The sequence below is a fragment of the Mustela lutreola genome, chromosome 17 (assembly GCF_030435805.1).
Source record: "Mustela lutreola isolate mMusLut2 chromosome 17, mMusLut2.pri, whole genome shotgun sequence".
NCBI lineage: Eukaryota > Metazoa > Chordata > Mammalia > Carnivora > Mustelidae > Mustela > Mustela lutreola.
This window is the reverse complement of record NC_081306.1, coordinates 23,601,481-23,614,490: the sequence shown is the minus strand read 5'-3', so window position 1 is coordinate 23,614,490 and position 13,010 is coordinate 23,601,481. Positions and strand designations below refer to the sequence as shown.

Sequence of the window (13,010 nt, the reverse complement as noted above, 5' to 3'; positions counted from 1 at the left end):
AAGGCTTTAAGGACACAGTGTGAACCGGTCCCCTCTTGGGGGCGCGAGGACCCTGGCAGCTCCAGACGTTGGAATGGGGGAATGACACCCACTGAGCTCTCAGGCCTAGTTTCATGGTCTCACACACACACACACACACACACACACACACACACACACGTTTGTTGGTGATCTCTATGCCCAGCATGGGCCTCAGCTCACAACCCCAGGATCAAGAGCTACATGTTGAGGGCACCTGAGTAGCTCAGTCCGTCAAGCATCAGACTCTTGGTTTATGCTCAGGTCGTGACCTCAGGGTCATGAAATCGGCTCCACACTCAACGCAGAGTCTGCGCGACACTCTCCGTCTCTGTCTGTCCCTCTTGCTTGTGCTCTCTCTCTTTCAAATACATAAATCTTTTTGAAAACAAGAGTTCCGTGCTCTATGGGCTGAGCCAGCCAGGCGCCCCCTAACACATGCGTTCCTAATTCGTGGGGAAGGTCCTAGGAAATAATGGAAGGGTTATCTCTGAAGGTAAGTAGGTGAAAAGGGAATTTTTTTTTTGAAATTTTGTTTTTTAAGCTGTACTTTTCCAAAAAGATTTTATTTATTTGTTCGAGGGAGAGAATGCATGAGCACAGGCAGGGGCAGAGAGGCATAGAGAGAGGGAGAGGCAGGCTCCCTGCTGAGCAAGGAGCCCGATGGGAGGCTCAATCCCAGGACCCTGGGATCATGACCTGAGCCGAAGGCAGAGGCTTAACCAGCTGAGCCACCCAAGTGTCCCTTTAAGCTGTCCTCTTGTCAGGATTGCTGTTACAATGAACATGTTTAATTAAGGGGCATCTGGGCTGAGTCAGTTGGGCGGCTGCCTTGCGCTGGGGTCACGATTCCAGAGTGGCACTCAGTGTGGGACTCATTATGGGACTCGATCCCAAGATCATGACCTCAGCTGAAGGCAGCCACCTGACTGACTGAGGCTCCCTGCCCAGTGCCCTATTTTTAAAGATTTTAGGGGCACCTGGGTGGCTCAGTGGGTTAAGCCTCTGCCTTCAGCTCAGGTCACAATCTCAGGGTCCTGGGATCAAGCCCCATATCAGGCTCTCTGCTGAGCAGGGAGCCTGTTCCCCCCTCTTTTTCTGCCTGCCTCTCTGCCTACTTGTGATCTCTATCTTTCGAATAAATAAATAAAATCTTTAAAAGAAAAAAAGATTTTAAGTCACCTCTATACACAACACAGGACTTAAACTCACAACCCTGAGGTCAAGAGTCTTACACTCTACCAATGGAGCCAGCCAGGTACCCCCACAAGTTTAATTTTTTAATTAATTTTTTAAAAACCTTAAATACATGCACAGTGCATGTGTTAGAGAAAACCCTGAAAGTGTGTGTGTGTGTGTTCATAAAACACAGATGACAGAAATAAGCCAAGATCACCTGGCCAGCGAAAAGGAACCCAGGGATTCAAACCATCATGTGGGCAACAGCTCAACCCCATGGGTAAATCAAAGGGGTCACCCTGAATGCCGCCAGGCCAGGCCACCACCCCGTGAGGGCCGGCCCAGCCCAGGAGCAGAACTGAGTGGCAGCCTGGGGAGCCCCACCAGGTGCTCTCCAGAAGGCAGCCCCGGAGCCCGGTCGAGGGATGTGGGACAGGGGGAGTCAGCTGAGGAAACTGGGGCCTCCCCACCGGACTCAGGCCTGGACTCTGGGATCTGCCTGGAGGCCCCAACTCCCTGCTCATACCAAGACAGGGTGAGGTCGGGAACTGCCCACCTCAGGTTCCCCCTCATGGCACAGGGTGGGCTTAGTAACGAGGACTGTGTGGGAGCCCTGTGAAAACACAGGGGCGCATAGGCAAACAGAGGGGAGTAACTCTAAGCCTCATCCCTGAGGGGTAAGGGCCACTATCGTTGTGCTGCAGCTGTGTTCAGCCTTTGTTTCTGTGGAAAAACATTGTCAAAGACGCTGGGGACAGGGGCAGGGGTGGGTGCTCAGTTGGTGGAGAGACTCTCAGGGTCCTTTGATAGAGCTCCAGTGTCAGGCTCCTCCGGGAGTCTGCATCAGATGCTCTTTCCCTCTGTCTCTCTCTCTCTCACATAATAAATCAATTAATCTTTTAAAAATTCCTATATTTCTTCTTTTGAAAAAGACTGACTGATGGATTGATTTGACAGAGAAGGAGCACAGGCAAGGGGAGCTGCAGAGGGAGAGGGAGAAGCCGGCTCCCCGGCTCCCCGCTGAGCAGAAGCCCCACTCTGACCTTGACCCCAGGACCCCAGGATCATGACCCAAGCTGAGGACACTCACCCAACTGAGCTGCGCAGGTGCCCTTGAAGAAATATTCTTGTATTTCAAAAAAGGTGCGCTTGTGAGGAAATGATTATGTTAAATTTTAAGAATCAAGCTATAACTTAACTTAAAATACGTGTCTAAAAATGTACCCTTTGGAAGAACACATACTAACTAAAGGGACTAGTTAAGCACATTAGAACGGTTGCCTTATGGGGGAGGGGGAAAGGGGACACAAAACGCTAGGAGGGAGAGGAGACACAGTAGAGGCTGTGATGGGAATGGGGCAGGGGAACCCCAGGCTCCTGTAGTCCCAGGCTCTTCATAGGAGCCCAGCTACCCCTGGCCCGGGGACCCAGCGTGGGGAGTCCCCCTGGTCAGGATTCTGGGGGAGAACTTCCTCTGGGTGGGGCAAGGGCTACAGAGCAGTGTCTGAAGCCAAGACTGCTACTTACACCCTGTGACAGCTGGCCTCAGTTTCCCACCATGGACATCGGTTCAGTCCTCCACAAACTGTAAAGGAGGCGGCAGTGCAGAGGTGCCAGCACAGGAAGGAGGGGGAGTGCTTCTGTGAGAGCCTGAGGCATTCTAGGTCACCTTCTACCACAAGGACAGAGGGTCAGGAACAAGGGCTGTGGAGGCCAGTCCAAGGGCTGGGCTGACATGTGGACTCTCCACCCAGGCTTGGCCCCTATCTCCCTGCAACGTGGACCCTAGCTGTGGCCCAGTGGGGGAGGTTGGAGTGAGAGCCCCTCAGGGGCCAGGCCACCAGGCCCTGACCACCCAACCTCGCTGGGTCTGATAAGAGACCCCACCCCCACAGCCCTGTCCCCTCTCCAGACCAACGGCCACAGCCTGGCCCCCACCCAGCCTCCCTGTGTATAAAGGGATCCTGGGGGGTGACCCCACAGAGGCTAGTCCTGAGCACGCCCAGCTCCGCTACCACCATGTCTCTGACCAAAGCCGAGAGGACCGTCATCCTGTCCATGTGGGACAAGATCTCCACCCAGGCCGAAGCCATTGGCACCCAGGCCCTGGAGAGGTGAGGGGGCGCCCCGTGGGCTGGCACAGAGCCAGGTAGGGCACAGTGTGGGGTTGGGGAGGACAGGGCCCAGCACGGAGGGACCAGGGAGGAGGGGGACGACACTCAGGGAGCAGGAAGAGGAGGTGGACAGAGAGGGCGTGTGGCTGTGAGACTGTCTTTTGTGCTGGGCCCAGCGCCCAGGTGTCCACAAACATGGCTGGAAGGAATCAGTGAAGCAATGAACGGGTTGCCCAGCGAGGGGATGGTGAGGGCGGGATTCCACCGCGCCCTGTCTGCGCCTGGGGTAAGAGGGGAAGCGGCAATGGGGATCCCGTCCTTGTGTAAAATTACAACATCGTATTCAACGGGAGTGGTTTGCCTTAGTGTTTATGTCTTCAAATGTTGCCTTCAAGTATGACTTCTCCAGGCCGCTGGCCTTTTCAACGCTGGGTAAGTTTTGCGCCCGAGGCGCACTCGCGCGCTGGCCTCACCAGGTGTGCCTGTCGCCCCCGCCCGCAGGCTCTTCGCCAGCTACCCCCAGACCAAGACCTACTTCCCGCACTTCGACCTGCACCCAGGCTCGGCGCACCTGCGCGTGCATGGCGCCAAGGTGGTGGCCGCGCTGGGCGAGGCGGTCAAGAGCATCGACAACATCGGGGGCGCCCTCGCCAAACTGAGCGAGCTGCACGCCTACATTCTGCGCGTGGACCCGGTCAACTTCAAGGTGGGCGCGGGGCTGGGGTCCCCTGGGGTGGGGCGAGGGGCGCGGGCGGAAGCTCCGTTCCCCGCGCCCCACCGCACCCGCGCCCGCACCGGCGCTCACGGGGCCGCGCTCCCGCCCCTCAGCTCCTGTCGCACTGTCTGCTGGTCACCGTGGCCTCGCACTTCCCCGCCGACTTCACCGCGGACGCCCACACCGCCTGGGACAAGTTCCTGTCCATCGTGTCGTGCGTCCTGACCGAGAAGTACCGCTGAGCGCAGCCGCCCAACGGAGGGCGGGCTGCCGCCCCTTCCCTGCCCCGAACTTCCCTAATTCCTCCACGGATTCTCCAATAAATGGATGAGGAGGAAGTGGCTCTTGTGTTCTCAGTATTGGCGGGAAATAGGGGAGTGAGAGAAAGCGGGAGCGGCAGGAATGCGGCCGACCCCAGGGTCACCACCGGCTTGAAGGCCACCGCAAGGGTGGTCTGGGGCGATCCTTGGGCCTACGCACCCGAGTGGGGGAGCGGCAAAGCAGCGCAGGCGGGCCCATGCGGTTCTCAGGCCAGAGAGGACTTTGCTCCGCTCCTGCAGCCCCAATCGCCCAACGGTTGCTTTACTCTGCGTGCTGCGGGCGTGTGCACCCTCCGGGGGCTTTTCCTCCAAGCCTGCTGTCACAGCTCCCGCGCTGCGGGGCCCCATGATAGGACGCCCGCCCCCGCCCCGTCCCTGCGCTGCGCTCTTTCACGCGTCCTCCCACGGGCTGTCTCCGGGACAGGCCCTCATTTTGCCCGCGCGGGGGTTATTCCAGGTCTTGCTGATGTCTGCAGCAAAAGCGCTCACGCACAGCGCGTGAGTCCGTGCGGGAACACCCCCCGCCCCGGGCGGCGGCCTCCGCGGCCACAGGGACCCAGCCTGGAGACGCTTCCCGGCGCCGGCCGAGGGTCCCCGCGCTCCGGCCGCCGTCCCGCAGATAAGGGCAGGCGGGGCGCCTGGGGTGTGGGGAGGCTATAAGGAGGCCGGCGCGGCGGCAGGGGCCCCCAGAGCACGCCCCGCCAGCGCCATGCTCAGCGCCCAAGAGCGCGCCCAGGTCGCGCAGGTCTGGGACCTGATCGCCGGCCACGAGGCGTCCTTTGGGGCGGAGCTGCTGCTCAGGTGGGTTGAGGAGGAGTTTCCAGGATCACAGGGGGGCGGTGCCAGTGGGTTGGAGCCTGAGTCGGAGGAGGGGCCGAGACGGGGGATTTCCGGGTGTCTAGGTAGTGCAGGCGCAGGAAGGACCCCACGCGGCCGCCCTCCTAACTCACCCACCTGCTCCGTCAGGCTCTTCACGGTCTACCCCAGCACCAAGGTCTACTTCAAGCACCTGGGCTTCTGCCCTGACGAGACTCAGCTGCTGACCCACGGACAACGCATGCTCGAGGCGGTCGGCGTGGCTGTGCGACACATGGACAACCTGCGCGCCGCCCTGAGTCCGCTCGCCGACCTGCACGCGCAAGTGCTCCGCGTGGACCCCTCCAACTTCCCTGTGAGCCCGCCCGGGCCCTCGTAGGGTTCGCGCGCGCGCGCAGCCGGGGTTGGGGCTGGAGAGGGAATCGGCAGAGGCAGCGCCCCTTCATCCGCCCCTTCTCCCGCAGCTGCTGATCCAGTGTTTCCAGGTGGTGCTGGCCTCCCACCTGCAGGGCGAGTTCACCGTAGAAATGCAGGCGGCGTGGGATAAATTCTTGACGGGCGTGTCGGTGGTGCTGACCGAGAAGTATCGTTGAGTCCCACGCCCCGCGGGCTCCCGTCTCTGCATGTCAATAAACAGGCTCCAACGGAGGGACCGTGCGCTTGTGTGGTCTTTGGGGAGCGGGTAGGCTGAGGTTATTGTGCCTGGCCAGAAAGCTCCAGGTCGGATGTGAAGCCCCCCGGAATCTTAGGGCGCGATCCCAGACCTTTGCGCACAAGGGAAGAGGGGCCAGGAACTCTCAAATGGGGACGGTTCCCGGGTTGACAATCCCGAGTCTGGACAGGGTGTGGATCCCTAAATCTTGAACAGAACAATTCCCCTCCTATGGTGGGGAAATGGGGGGAGGTGGCAAGTGGGAGCTAAGAGGAAGGAGGTTTTCTGGGTGCAGTTCGTTTTCAACACACCCGCTGTGCCACACCGTTCACAAAGCACGTTTGCATTCACCACTCCTCCGTCCTCCCTCCGTGCCCTCCCGCTGGGAGCCGCTCCCTGGACTCCTCGGCTCTTTTGCAGACAGATGCAGGCACGAGGCCAAGGGTCAAGTTCCTGGCGGGATGTCAGAGGTAGGGACCCAGGGGACCTTCTCTTCCTTCCTTCCCCTTGACGCTCAGTCTGCAGGAAACGTTGCCCCAGCCAAGTTAGTGCCTCCCTCTGAATCTCCTGGGGCGGGGGTCTGGGGAAGGAGCTCCTGACGGCCAGGATCAAGCAGACACCCCATCCACACAACTGCTCTGATACCGAACATGTCCAGGAGCAGTCTGAGCCTAATGCATCCGACGTAAACACAAACAAAAAGCTGACACCGTGCTGGCTCTTTGAAATAATTTATAAGACCATAAAGCAGGGTCAGCACCAGGCAGGCCCAGGGCCCCCCAGCTTCCACTACATCGTTCCTTTCAGTCTCTGCGGGTCCCCCAACCAAGGTGTTCCTCTCCTTCACCGCCAGACCCGGTCCCCAGGGTCAGTCTCTCCCCTCTGTGGCATGCGGGGGCAGGAATCCTAGCACTCTACGGAGAACCTTCTCCGATAAGGGAATGAGGCCAGGGAGTGGGGACTCCAGGAGCTCACCAGACTCTGAATGAGGAAAGTTCCCTGCTGAAAATCTCTGTCGGCACAGAGAGCACGGAGCCCCACCTGGCTGGACGTGCCCAAGTCCAAAGGATGCTAGAGAGTAAGCTCTGACTTGTGGGAAACTACCCACCCTACCTGGCTGTGCCTGTGCCTGTTACCCGAGGGTGGCCAGGAACCCCTGCCCACCATGAGGGGACGGAGGGCTTGGAGCCCCTGATCCGACATTATCTCCCTCAGCCCCACTGTTTACACGGACTGTCTACAGCCTTGGTCCTTGGGAACGTTTGCTGCAGAAGCAGCTTGTTTCACTTCGGAAAATGTGCTCTCCTTCCCAACCAGCAAATACCCCTGGCTCCCAGCCAAAAGCGGGAGTCTGTCGGGTGGGTCGGGAACCTGTGTGGGCTCCCCGGAACCACAGGAGAGGAAATGAAGGGTACCATACAGAACTGGATCCCGGTCTGGGCCGGGGAGAGTGAGTGAAGGCTGCCTTGGGAACCCCGCCAGTACTCGCCGGGAACACCTCCTGGCACCGGGCCAGCCAATGAGCGGGGGGGGGGGGGGGGGCCGGGAGGGCGCGCCCCTCGCGCACCGGGCATTTAATGCCCCGCGCTCCCCGCGCCCCGCACATTTCTGGTTCTCACACAGACTCAGAAAGAACTCACCATGGTGCTGTCTCCCGCCGACAAGACCAACGTCAAGTCCACCTGGGACAAGATCGGCGGCCACGCGGGCGAGTATGGCGGAGAGGCTCTGGAGAGGTGAGGACCCCCACCTTCCCCCGTTGGGATCCGGGCTCCCCGACCCCTCGCGGCGCCTGTCCGCCACCGCCCCGCCTAACCCCGGCTCGCCCACCCTTTCCTCCCGCAGGACCTTCGCGTCCTTCCCCACCACCAAGACCTACTTCCCCCACTTCGACCTGAGCCACGGCTCCGCCCAGGTCAAGGCCCACGGCAAGAAGGTGGCCGACGCGCTGACCAACGCCGTGGCCCACATGGACGACCTGCCGGGCGCGCTGTCCGCTCTGAGCGACCTGCACGCCTACAAGCTGCGTGTGGACCCCGTCAACTTCAAGGTGAGCGCGGGCGGGCCCGGAACGAGGGGGCGGGCGGGGCCGCGAGGCCTGCTGGCCCGGCGGAGAGTCCCTTGGGGTCCCGAAGGTGGAGCGCGGCCGGCCGCGTCCCGCGACGGCCCCTGACGTCCCCTCCCTCCGCAGCTCCTGAGCCACTGCCTGCTGGTGACCCTGGCCTGCCACCACCCCGCGGAATTCACCCCCGCCGTCCACGCCTCCCTGGACAAGTTCTTCAGCGCCGTGAGCACCGTGCTGACCTCCAAATACCGTTAAGCTGAAGCGGCGGCGGTGCTCGGGCTCCCGGCCCGGGGCCCTCTTGCGCTTCGCGCACCTCAACCTCCCGATCTCTGAATAAAGTCTGAGTGGGCTGCAGCCTGTGCGCGTCTCTCTGTTCTCTGTGTGCGAACGTGCGGGGTGGGGGGAAGGCCGGGGGTTCTCCTCGCTTCGCACCACCGATCCGACCGCAGGGCCAGGAGAGGGACAGTAGGAGAAGGAAGGCAGATGCTTCGGGGAATGCGCCAAATCATCCTCCAGGCCCCTGTGGTACCAGACTTCCAAAGGTTCCTCTCTGGGCTGAGAGATAGGGGAGTCTTAAATTTGCCACCCTCCTTTTTTTTTTTTTTTTTCTTACGTTTTAATGTATCTGTTTGTTTACAAGAGAAAGCTGAGAGGAAGGGGAAGAGGGCAGCGCAGACTGCCCGCTGAGCTCGAGGCCTCCATGGGGTCCGTCTGTTGACCCCAAGATCACAACCTGAGTGGAAACCGAGAGTCCCACACTCCAGAATCCCACACCCGAGGGACTGAGCATCCAGGCACCCCACCACCCTCTTGAGTTCTCCCTGATGCCCGTTAAATAGTCGAGATCAAAACAAAGGAAACGAACCACAAAAATACAGCACTCCCCGGCAAGTGTGGGTGCTGGGTGACATCTGCAAGATTCCCACCCCCTTCCTACCTGAGGGAAGGTGGGTTGGAAAGGGGGTCGCAGCTTTCTGCACCCTTCCTGGGTCACGGAACCCTCTGGGGTTGGCGGCAGGGAGAGAGGCGAGGGGAAGAGTGGGGCATGAGCTGGCTGACGAGGCCTGGGCACACCATGGGGAGGGCTTGAGCGCAGTACCTAGCTCCCTTGTGTCTGTGAGGCACACAGACAGCTCACTGCATTTGCAGTCCTGGGTCCCCCAGCTCATGGCTCCCCCCACTCAATAGTCCGAGGCTCCTGGGGTCTCCCAGCACCCAGGGTGCTCCCCGGGGTCTCTGCCTTGTAGCCATTAGCACCACTGGCCAAGGCCCCTGGCCAAAGTGCAGAACGAAGTCCTGGACTCCACTTGGCAGAGGGCACCCAGCCGGGCAACCACCCCAAGGAGGCCTCCGGCAGTGCCTCCAGCCCAGCCTGGTCTCCAGGCAACACGCAGCCTGGGCAAGGTCTGAGCCCGTGGCCGAGCCCCCTGCTCACCGCTTTCTTTTTGGATAAGGATCTTTCTGAACAGCTGGGAAGGGGCTTCCTCCTCTGCACTGCGCACCCCTCCTCTGCCCTAAAGGCCAATTCATTTTTATTTAAATGTGGAAAACAATCCAGAAATAAACTAAAATACGCCTGTGCTTTCTCCCCCCCCCCCCCCACAGGTCGTTTTGTGTTATTCAAAGTAGGGAAAGAGAGTCCCTCTGCCCTGCCCCCCACCCCTGCAGCAGGAACACAGGTTGACGGTTTGGGCACTGGGCATGGCGTCCGGGGCGGCCTGGGGCTCAGTCTCACAACCCTGAGATCACGACCCGAGGCTAACCCAAGAGTCAGATGGCTTCGCGGACCGAGCCACCCAGGCGCCCCACTGTGGGTCATTTCTACAGTTCTGTTAGTTTCCTGTTAATAACCTTTGTCAATTGTTCCTCTTTCTTCCTCTTCCTGTCAGTTGTCACCTCTTTCCCGTGCAAATATACAGGAGCTCTTCCCACGTTCGGAGTGCCAGCCATCGGCTGAGGCATGTTCCCCAAGTCTCGCCTAAAAAGGACTCAGTGTCAGGGGAATTGTCCCAAGCCTAGGAGGTGGGTGGGTCTTTGATTTCTCTAAGCCCCCGGTGTCCAGCAGCGCGCACCAGCTGGGGGGCTGGGAGATCACTTCCTGAGGCGGTGGAAGCAGAGGCGTGAAGAAGTGGGTGTGGGGAGACAGCCAGAGACCGCCCCCCGCCCCCCCGCCCCACTCCCGGCCCCGCAAGCCTGCCGCGAAGTCCCCTGGTTCCTGGCGGGCGCTGGCCGCTCGCGCGCACCCCCTGCCGGCCGGCCTCGCAGCGCAGCCCGGCTCCGCACCAGCCAATGAGCACAGGCCGGGAGGGCGCGCCCCTCGTGCCCCAGGCATTTAATGCCCCGCGCTCCCCGCGCCCCGCACATTTCTGGTTCTCACACAGACTCAGAAAGAACTCACCATGGTGCTGTCTCCCGCCGACAAGACCAACGTCAAGTCCACCTGGGGCAAGATCGGCGGCCACGCGGGCGAGTATGGCGGAGAGGCTCTGGAGAGGTGAGGACCCCCACCTTCCCCCGTTGGGATCCGGGCTCCCCGACCCCTCGCGGCGCCTGTCCGCCACCGCCCCGCCTAACCCCGGCTCGCCCACCCTTTCCTCCCGCAGGACCTTCGCGTCCTTCCCCACCACCAAGACCTACTTCCCCCACTTCGACCTGAGCCACGGCTCCGCCCAGGTCAAGGCCCACGGCAAGAAGGTGGCCGACGCGCTGACCAACGCCGTGGCCCACATGGACGACCTGCCGGGCGCGCTGTCCGCTCTGAGCGACCTGCACGCCTACAAGCTGCGTGTGGACCCCGTCAACTTCAAGGTGAGCGCGGGCGGGCCCGGAACGAGGGGGCGGGCGGGGCCGCGAGGCCTGCTGGCCCGGCGGAGAGTCCCTTGGGGTCCCGAAGGTGGAGCGCGGCCGGCCGCGTCCCGCGACGGCCCCTGACGTCCCCTCCCTCCGCAGCTCCTGAGCCACTGCCTGCTGGTGACCCTGGCCTGCCACCACCCCGCGGAATTCACCCCCGCCGTCCACGCCTCCCTGGACAAGTTCTTCAGCGCCGTGAGCACCGTGCTGACCTCCAAATACCGTTAAGCTGAAGCGGCGGCGGTGCTCGGGCTCCCGGCCCGGGGCCCTCTTGCGCTTCGCGCACCTCAACCTCCCGATCTCTGAATAAAGTCTGAGTGGGCTGCAGCCTGTGCGAGTCTCTCTGTTCTCTGTGTGCGAACGTGCGGGGTGGGGGGAAGGCCGGGGGTTCTCCTTGCTTCGCACCACGGACGCTCCGCAGCGGCCAGGAGAGGGAAAGGAAGACTGGGCAGAGGAGGGGGGAGTGGGGCCGGTTCTGCCGCCCCTGCCTGGGATTTCCCGCTCCCCACCGGCACCGGGGAGTGCTCTGCTGCACGCAGGCCAAATCCTCCATTTCATTCCGGAGCTTTGTGGATTTTCCTGCGATTTGCTCGAACAATGAACTGCTTTTCCACCTTTATGTTTTATGACACACGCTTGGTTGGAGAGTTCATGGGCCTCCAGCCTGGACCTCTGAGCTCTCCCACTGCTTTCCCTGAAGTTGGGGGGTGGGGAAGACCAGAGGTCAGGCTCCTGGGAGTCTCACCAAATGCCCCCGACCTGTCAAGTGCTCCTCAAATACGCACACAATCTAGATGAAATCGGGATGAGCAGCCCATCCCAGATGCCAGGCAATTTCCTGGTGGTGCTGCTTTCTCCCAGGGTCACTTCCAGGACACACGCTGTGAAGAGCTTGCTGTCCTGGGGCTATATGGACCTGGAGGCCTGGCTTTGGGGGTCAGCTCAGCACTGACTACATAGCCCAGAGGCCCACCACCCCCAACCCCCCTACACACACACACACACACACACACACACTGCAACAGAGAAGAGCCAGGTCCTGGGTCTCAGCACTCCTGTGTGCTTCCTGCCCTCAGAGCAAGCCCCCTGCCGCCTCAGTGTCTGGTCCTGGCAGCCATGGGGGCTGAGCCCCCAGCTAACAGCAATGTCCTTTCTTCCTGAGGTCCCAGAGTCATCCTTGGAAAATGAGATGGCAGGCCTCTGCCTCAACTGGTGACACTTGTGGCACAGCTGGTGGTACAGTATGAGCTCCCAGTACTAGGCAGTCTTCTTTCTTTTGTTATCATGAAAATGATGGCCTGGGCTCAAGGTGGGAAAACCCAAATGTCTACGGGGGGATGAACGCGTAAACAAAACGCAGTCGTCATGAAGAGCTGGAAGGGGGGGGGGCACAGCCTAGAGCAGGAAGGACCCCGGGAATGGTGCTAAATGAAAGAAGCTGGACACAGGAATGTGTGATTTCACTCACATGAAACGTCCAGAATAGGCATCCTCACACAAAGACCAGGCTGCTGGGACTGGAGGAGAGGGGGTATGGGGTGACTGCTAATGGGGACAAAGTTTCCATTTGGGATGATGACAGTGGTGGTTGCACAACACTGTGGATGTGGTTAAAGTCACTTCAAAATGGCTTAGATGGGGTTGGCATCTGGGTGGCTCAGTTGGTCAAGTTATCTGACCCTTGATTTCGGCTCAGGTCGTGATCTCAAGGTTGTGAGACGGAGCCTGGCATTGGGCTCCACTCCCAGCTTAAGAGTCTCTCTCTCTTCCTCGGACAGTCCACCCTCTCTCTCCCTCTCAAAAATAAAATAAAATAGAATAAAATGGCTAATATGGTAATCTTATGTTATATAGTAATTGTACCAAAAAGTTTATTTAAGTAGGCTCCACACAGGTCTTGAACTGAGCGCATTGAGATTAGGACCTGAGCTGAGATCAAGAGCTGGCTGGGTAACCGACTGAGCTCCCCAGAAGCCCTACACCCGGCAATTCTTTTAATGCGGAGCGGTGCCTGGCACAGAGTGGGGGCCCCACAGGGATCAGGTATCACTTTTGAGATACGTCCGAGGCATTTAATACCTGTTTTCCGTCCTGAAAGAACAATTGCTACGAGCCCCGCTCAGGACATTGGTTTCCCGCCGAAGTCTCACAAGTTTGGGAAGAGGACGTTTTCCTGTTCATTTTATACCATAAATGCGAAAATAGAGTCATCACAGGCTCTGGAGGAAGGGAGGGAGAATAAGTTGAGAGTCACTGTCAAAGTTCATGATACAATTCAGGG

General features: G+C 60.0%; 4 protein-coding genes across 4 annotated transcripts; all 4 read left to right on the top strand.

The window, feature by feature from the left end:
* The first annotated feature begins 2,930 nt into the window (after nucleotides 1–2,930).
* LOC131820028 (hemoglobin subunit zeta) lies at nucleotides 2,931–4,900 on the top strand. The gene is made up of 3 exons (XM_059155512.1): nucleotides 2,931–3,311; nucleotides 3,813–4,017; nucleotides 4,140–4,900. Exons 1-3 carry the CDS (start codon nucleotides 3,217–3,219, stop codon nucleotides 4,266–4,268), a joined length of 429 nt encoding a protein of 142 aa, XP_059011495.1. The 5' UTR covers nucleotides 2,931–3,216; the 3' UTR covers nucleotides 4,269–4,900.
* A 112-nt stretch (nucleotides 4,901–5,012) lies between these two features.
* Nucleotides 5,013–5,811, top strand: HBM (hemoglobin subunit mu). Its single transcript, XM_059155513.1, has 3 exons — nucleotides 5,013–5,147; nucleotides 5,313–5,517; nucleotides 5,627–5,811. Exons 1-3 carry the CDS (start codon nucleotides 5,056–5,058, stop codon nucleotides 5,753–5,755), a joined length of 426 nt encoding a protein of 141 aa, XP_059011496.1. The 5' UTR covers nucleotides 5,013–5,055; the 3' UTR covers nucleotides 5,756–5,811.
* Nucleotides 5,812–7,397: 1,586 nt separating this feature from the next.
* LOC131820026 (hemoglobin subunit alpha-1/2) lies at nucleotides 7,398–8,233 on the top strand. Its single transcript, XM_059155510.1, has 3 exons — nucleotides 7,398–7,550; nucleotides 7,660–7,864; nucleotides 8,006–8,233. The coding sequence occupies exons 1-3, from the start codon at nucleotides 7,456–7,458 to the stop codon at nucleotides 8,132–8,134; spliced, it is 429 nt and encodes a 142-aa protein (XP_059011493.1). The 5' UTR covers nucleotides 7,398–7,455; the 3' UTR covers nucleotides 8,135–8,233.
* Nucleotides 8,234–10,213: 1,980 nt separating this feature from the next.
* On the top strand, nucleotides 10,214–11,056 carry HBA1 (hemoglobin subunit alpha 1). The gene is made up of 3 exons (XM_059155511.1): nucleotides 10,214–10,373; nucleotides 10,483–10,687; nucleotides 10,829–11,056. The coding sequence occupies exons 1-3, from the start codon at nucleotides 10,279–10,281 to the stop codon at nucleotides 10,955–10,957; spliced, it is 429 nt and encodes a 142-aa protein (XP_059011494.1). The 5' UTR covers nucleotides 10,214–10,278; the 3' UTR covers nucleotides 10,958–11,056.
* The last annotated feature ends 1,954 nt before the right edge of the window (nucleotides 11,057–13,010 follow it).

Excerpts from the sequence above, each read along its gene's own strand:
- LOC131820028 (XM_059155512.1), top strand. The coding sequence starts at position 3,217 with ATGTCTCTGACCAAAGCCGAGAGGACCGTCATCCTGTCCATGTGGGAC. Across the intron at positions 3,312-3,812 it reads GGCACCCAGGCCCTGGAGAG|GCTCTTCGCCAGCTACCCCC; the intron begins GTGAGGGGGCGC and ends CCCCGCCCGCAG. Across the intron at positions 4,018-4,139 it reads TGGACCCGGTCAACTTCAAG|CTCCTGTCGCACTGTCTGCT; the intron begins GTGGGCGCGGGG and ends CCCGCCCCTCAG.
- HBM (XM_059155513.1), top strand. The coding sequence starts at position 5,056 with ATGCTCAGCGCCCAAGAGCGCGCCCAGGTCGCGCAGGTCTGGGACCTG. Across the intron at positions 5,148-5,312 it reads GGGGCGGAGCTGCTGCTCAG|GCTCTTCACGGTCTACCCCA; the intron begins GTGGGTTGAGGA and ends CTGCTCCGTCAG. Across the intron at positions 5,518-5,626 it reads TGGACCCCTCCAACTTCCCT|CTGCTGATCCAGTGTTTCCA; the intron begins GTGAGCCCGCCC and ends CTTCTCCCGCAG.
- LOC131820026 (XM_059155510.1), top strand. The coding sequence starts at position 7,456 with ATGGTGCTGTCTCCCGCCGACAAGACCAACGTCAAGTCCACCTGGGAC. Across the intron at positions 7,551-7,659 it reads GGCGGAGAGGCTCTGGAGAG|GACCTTCGCGTCCTTCCCCA; the intron begins GTGAGGACCCCC and ends TTCCTCCCGCAG. Across the intron at positions 7,865-8,005 it reads TGGACCCCGTCAACTTCAAG|CTCCTGAGCCACTGCCTGCT; the intron begins GTGAGCGCGGGC and ends CTCCCTCCGCAG.
- HBA1 (XM_059155511.1), top strand. The coding sequence starts at position 10,279 with ATGGTGCTGTCTCCCGCCGACAAGACCAACGTCAAGTCCACCTGGGGC. Across the intron at positions 10,374-10,482 it reads GGCGGAGAGGCTCTGGAGAG|GACCTTCGCGTCCTTCCCCA; the intron begins GTGAGGACCCCC and ends TTCCTCCCGCAG. Across the intron at positions 10,688-10,828 it reads TGGACCCCGTCAACTTCAAG|CTCCTGAGCCACTGCCTGCT; the intron begins GTGAGCGCGGGC and ends CTCCCTCCGCAG.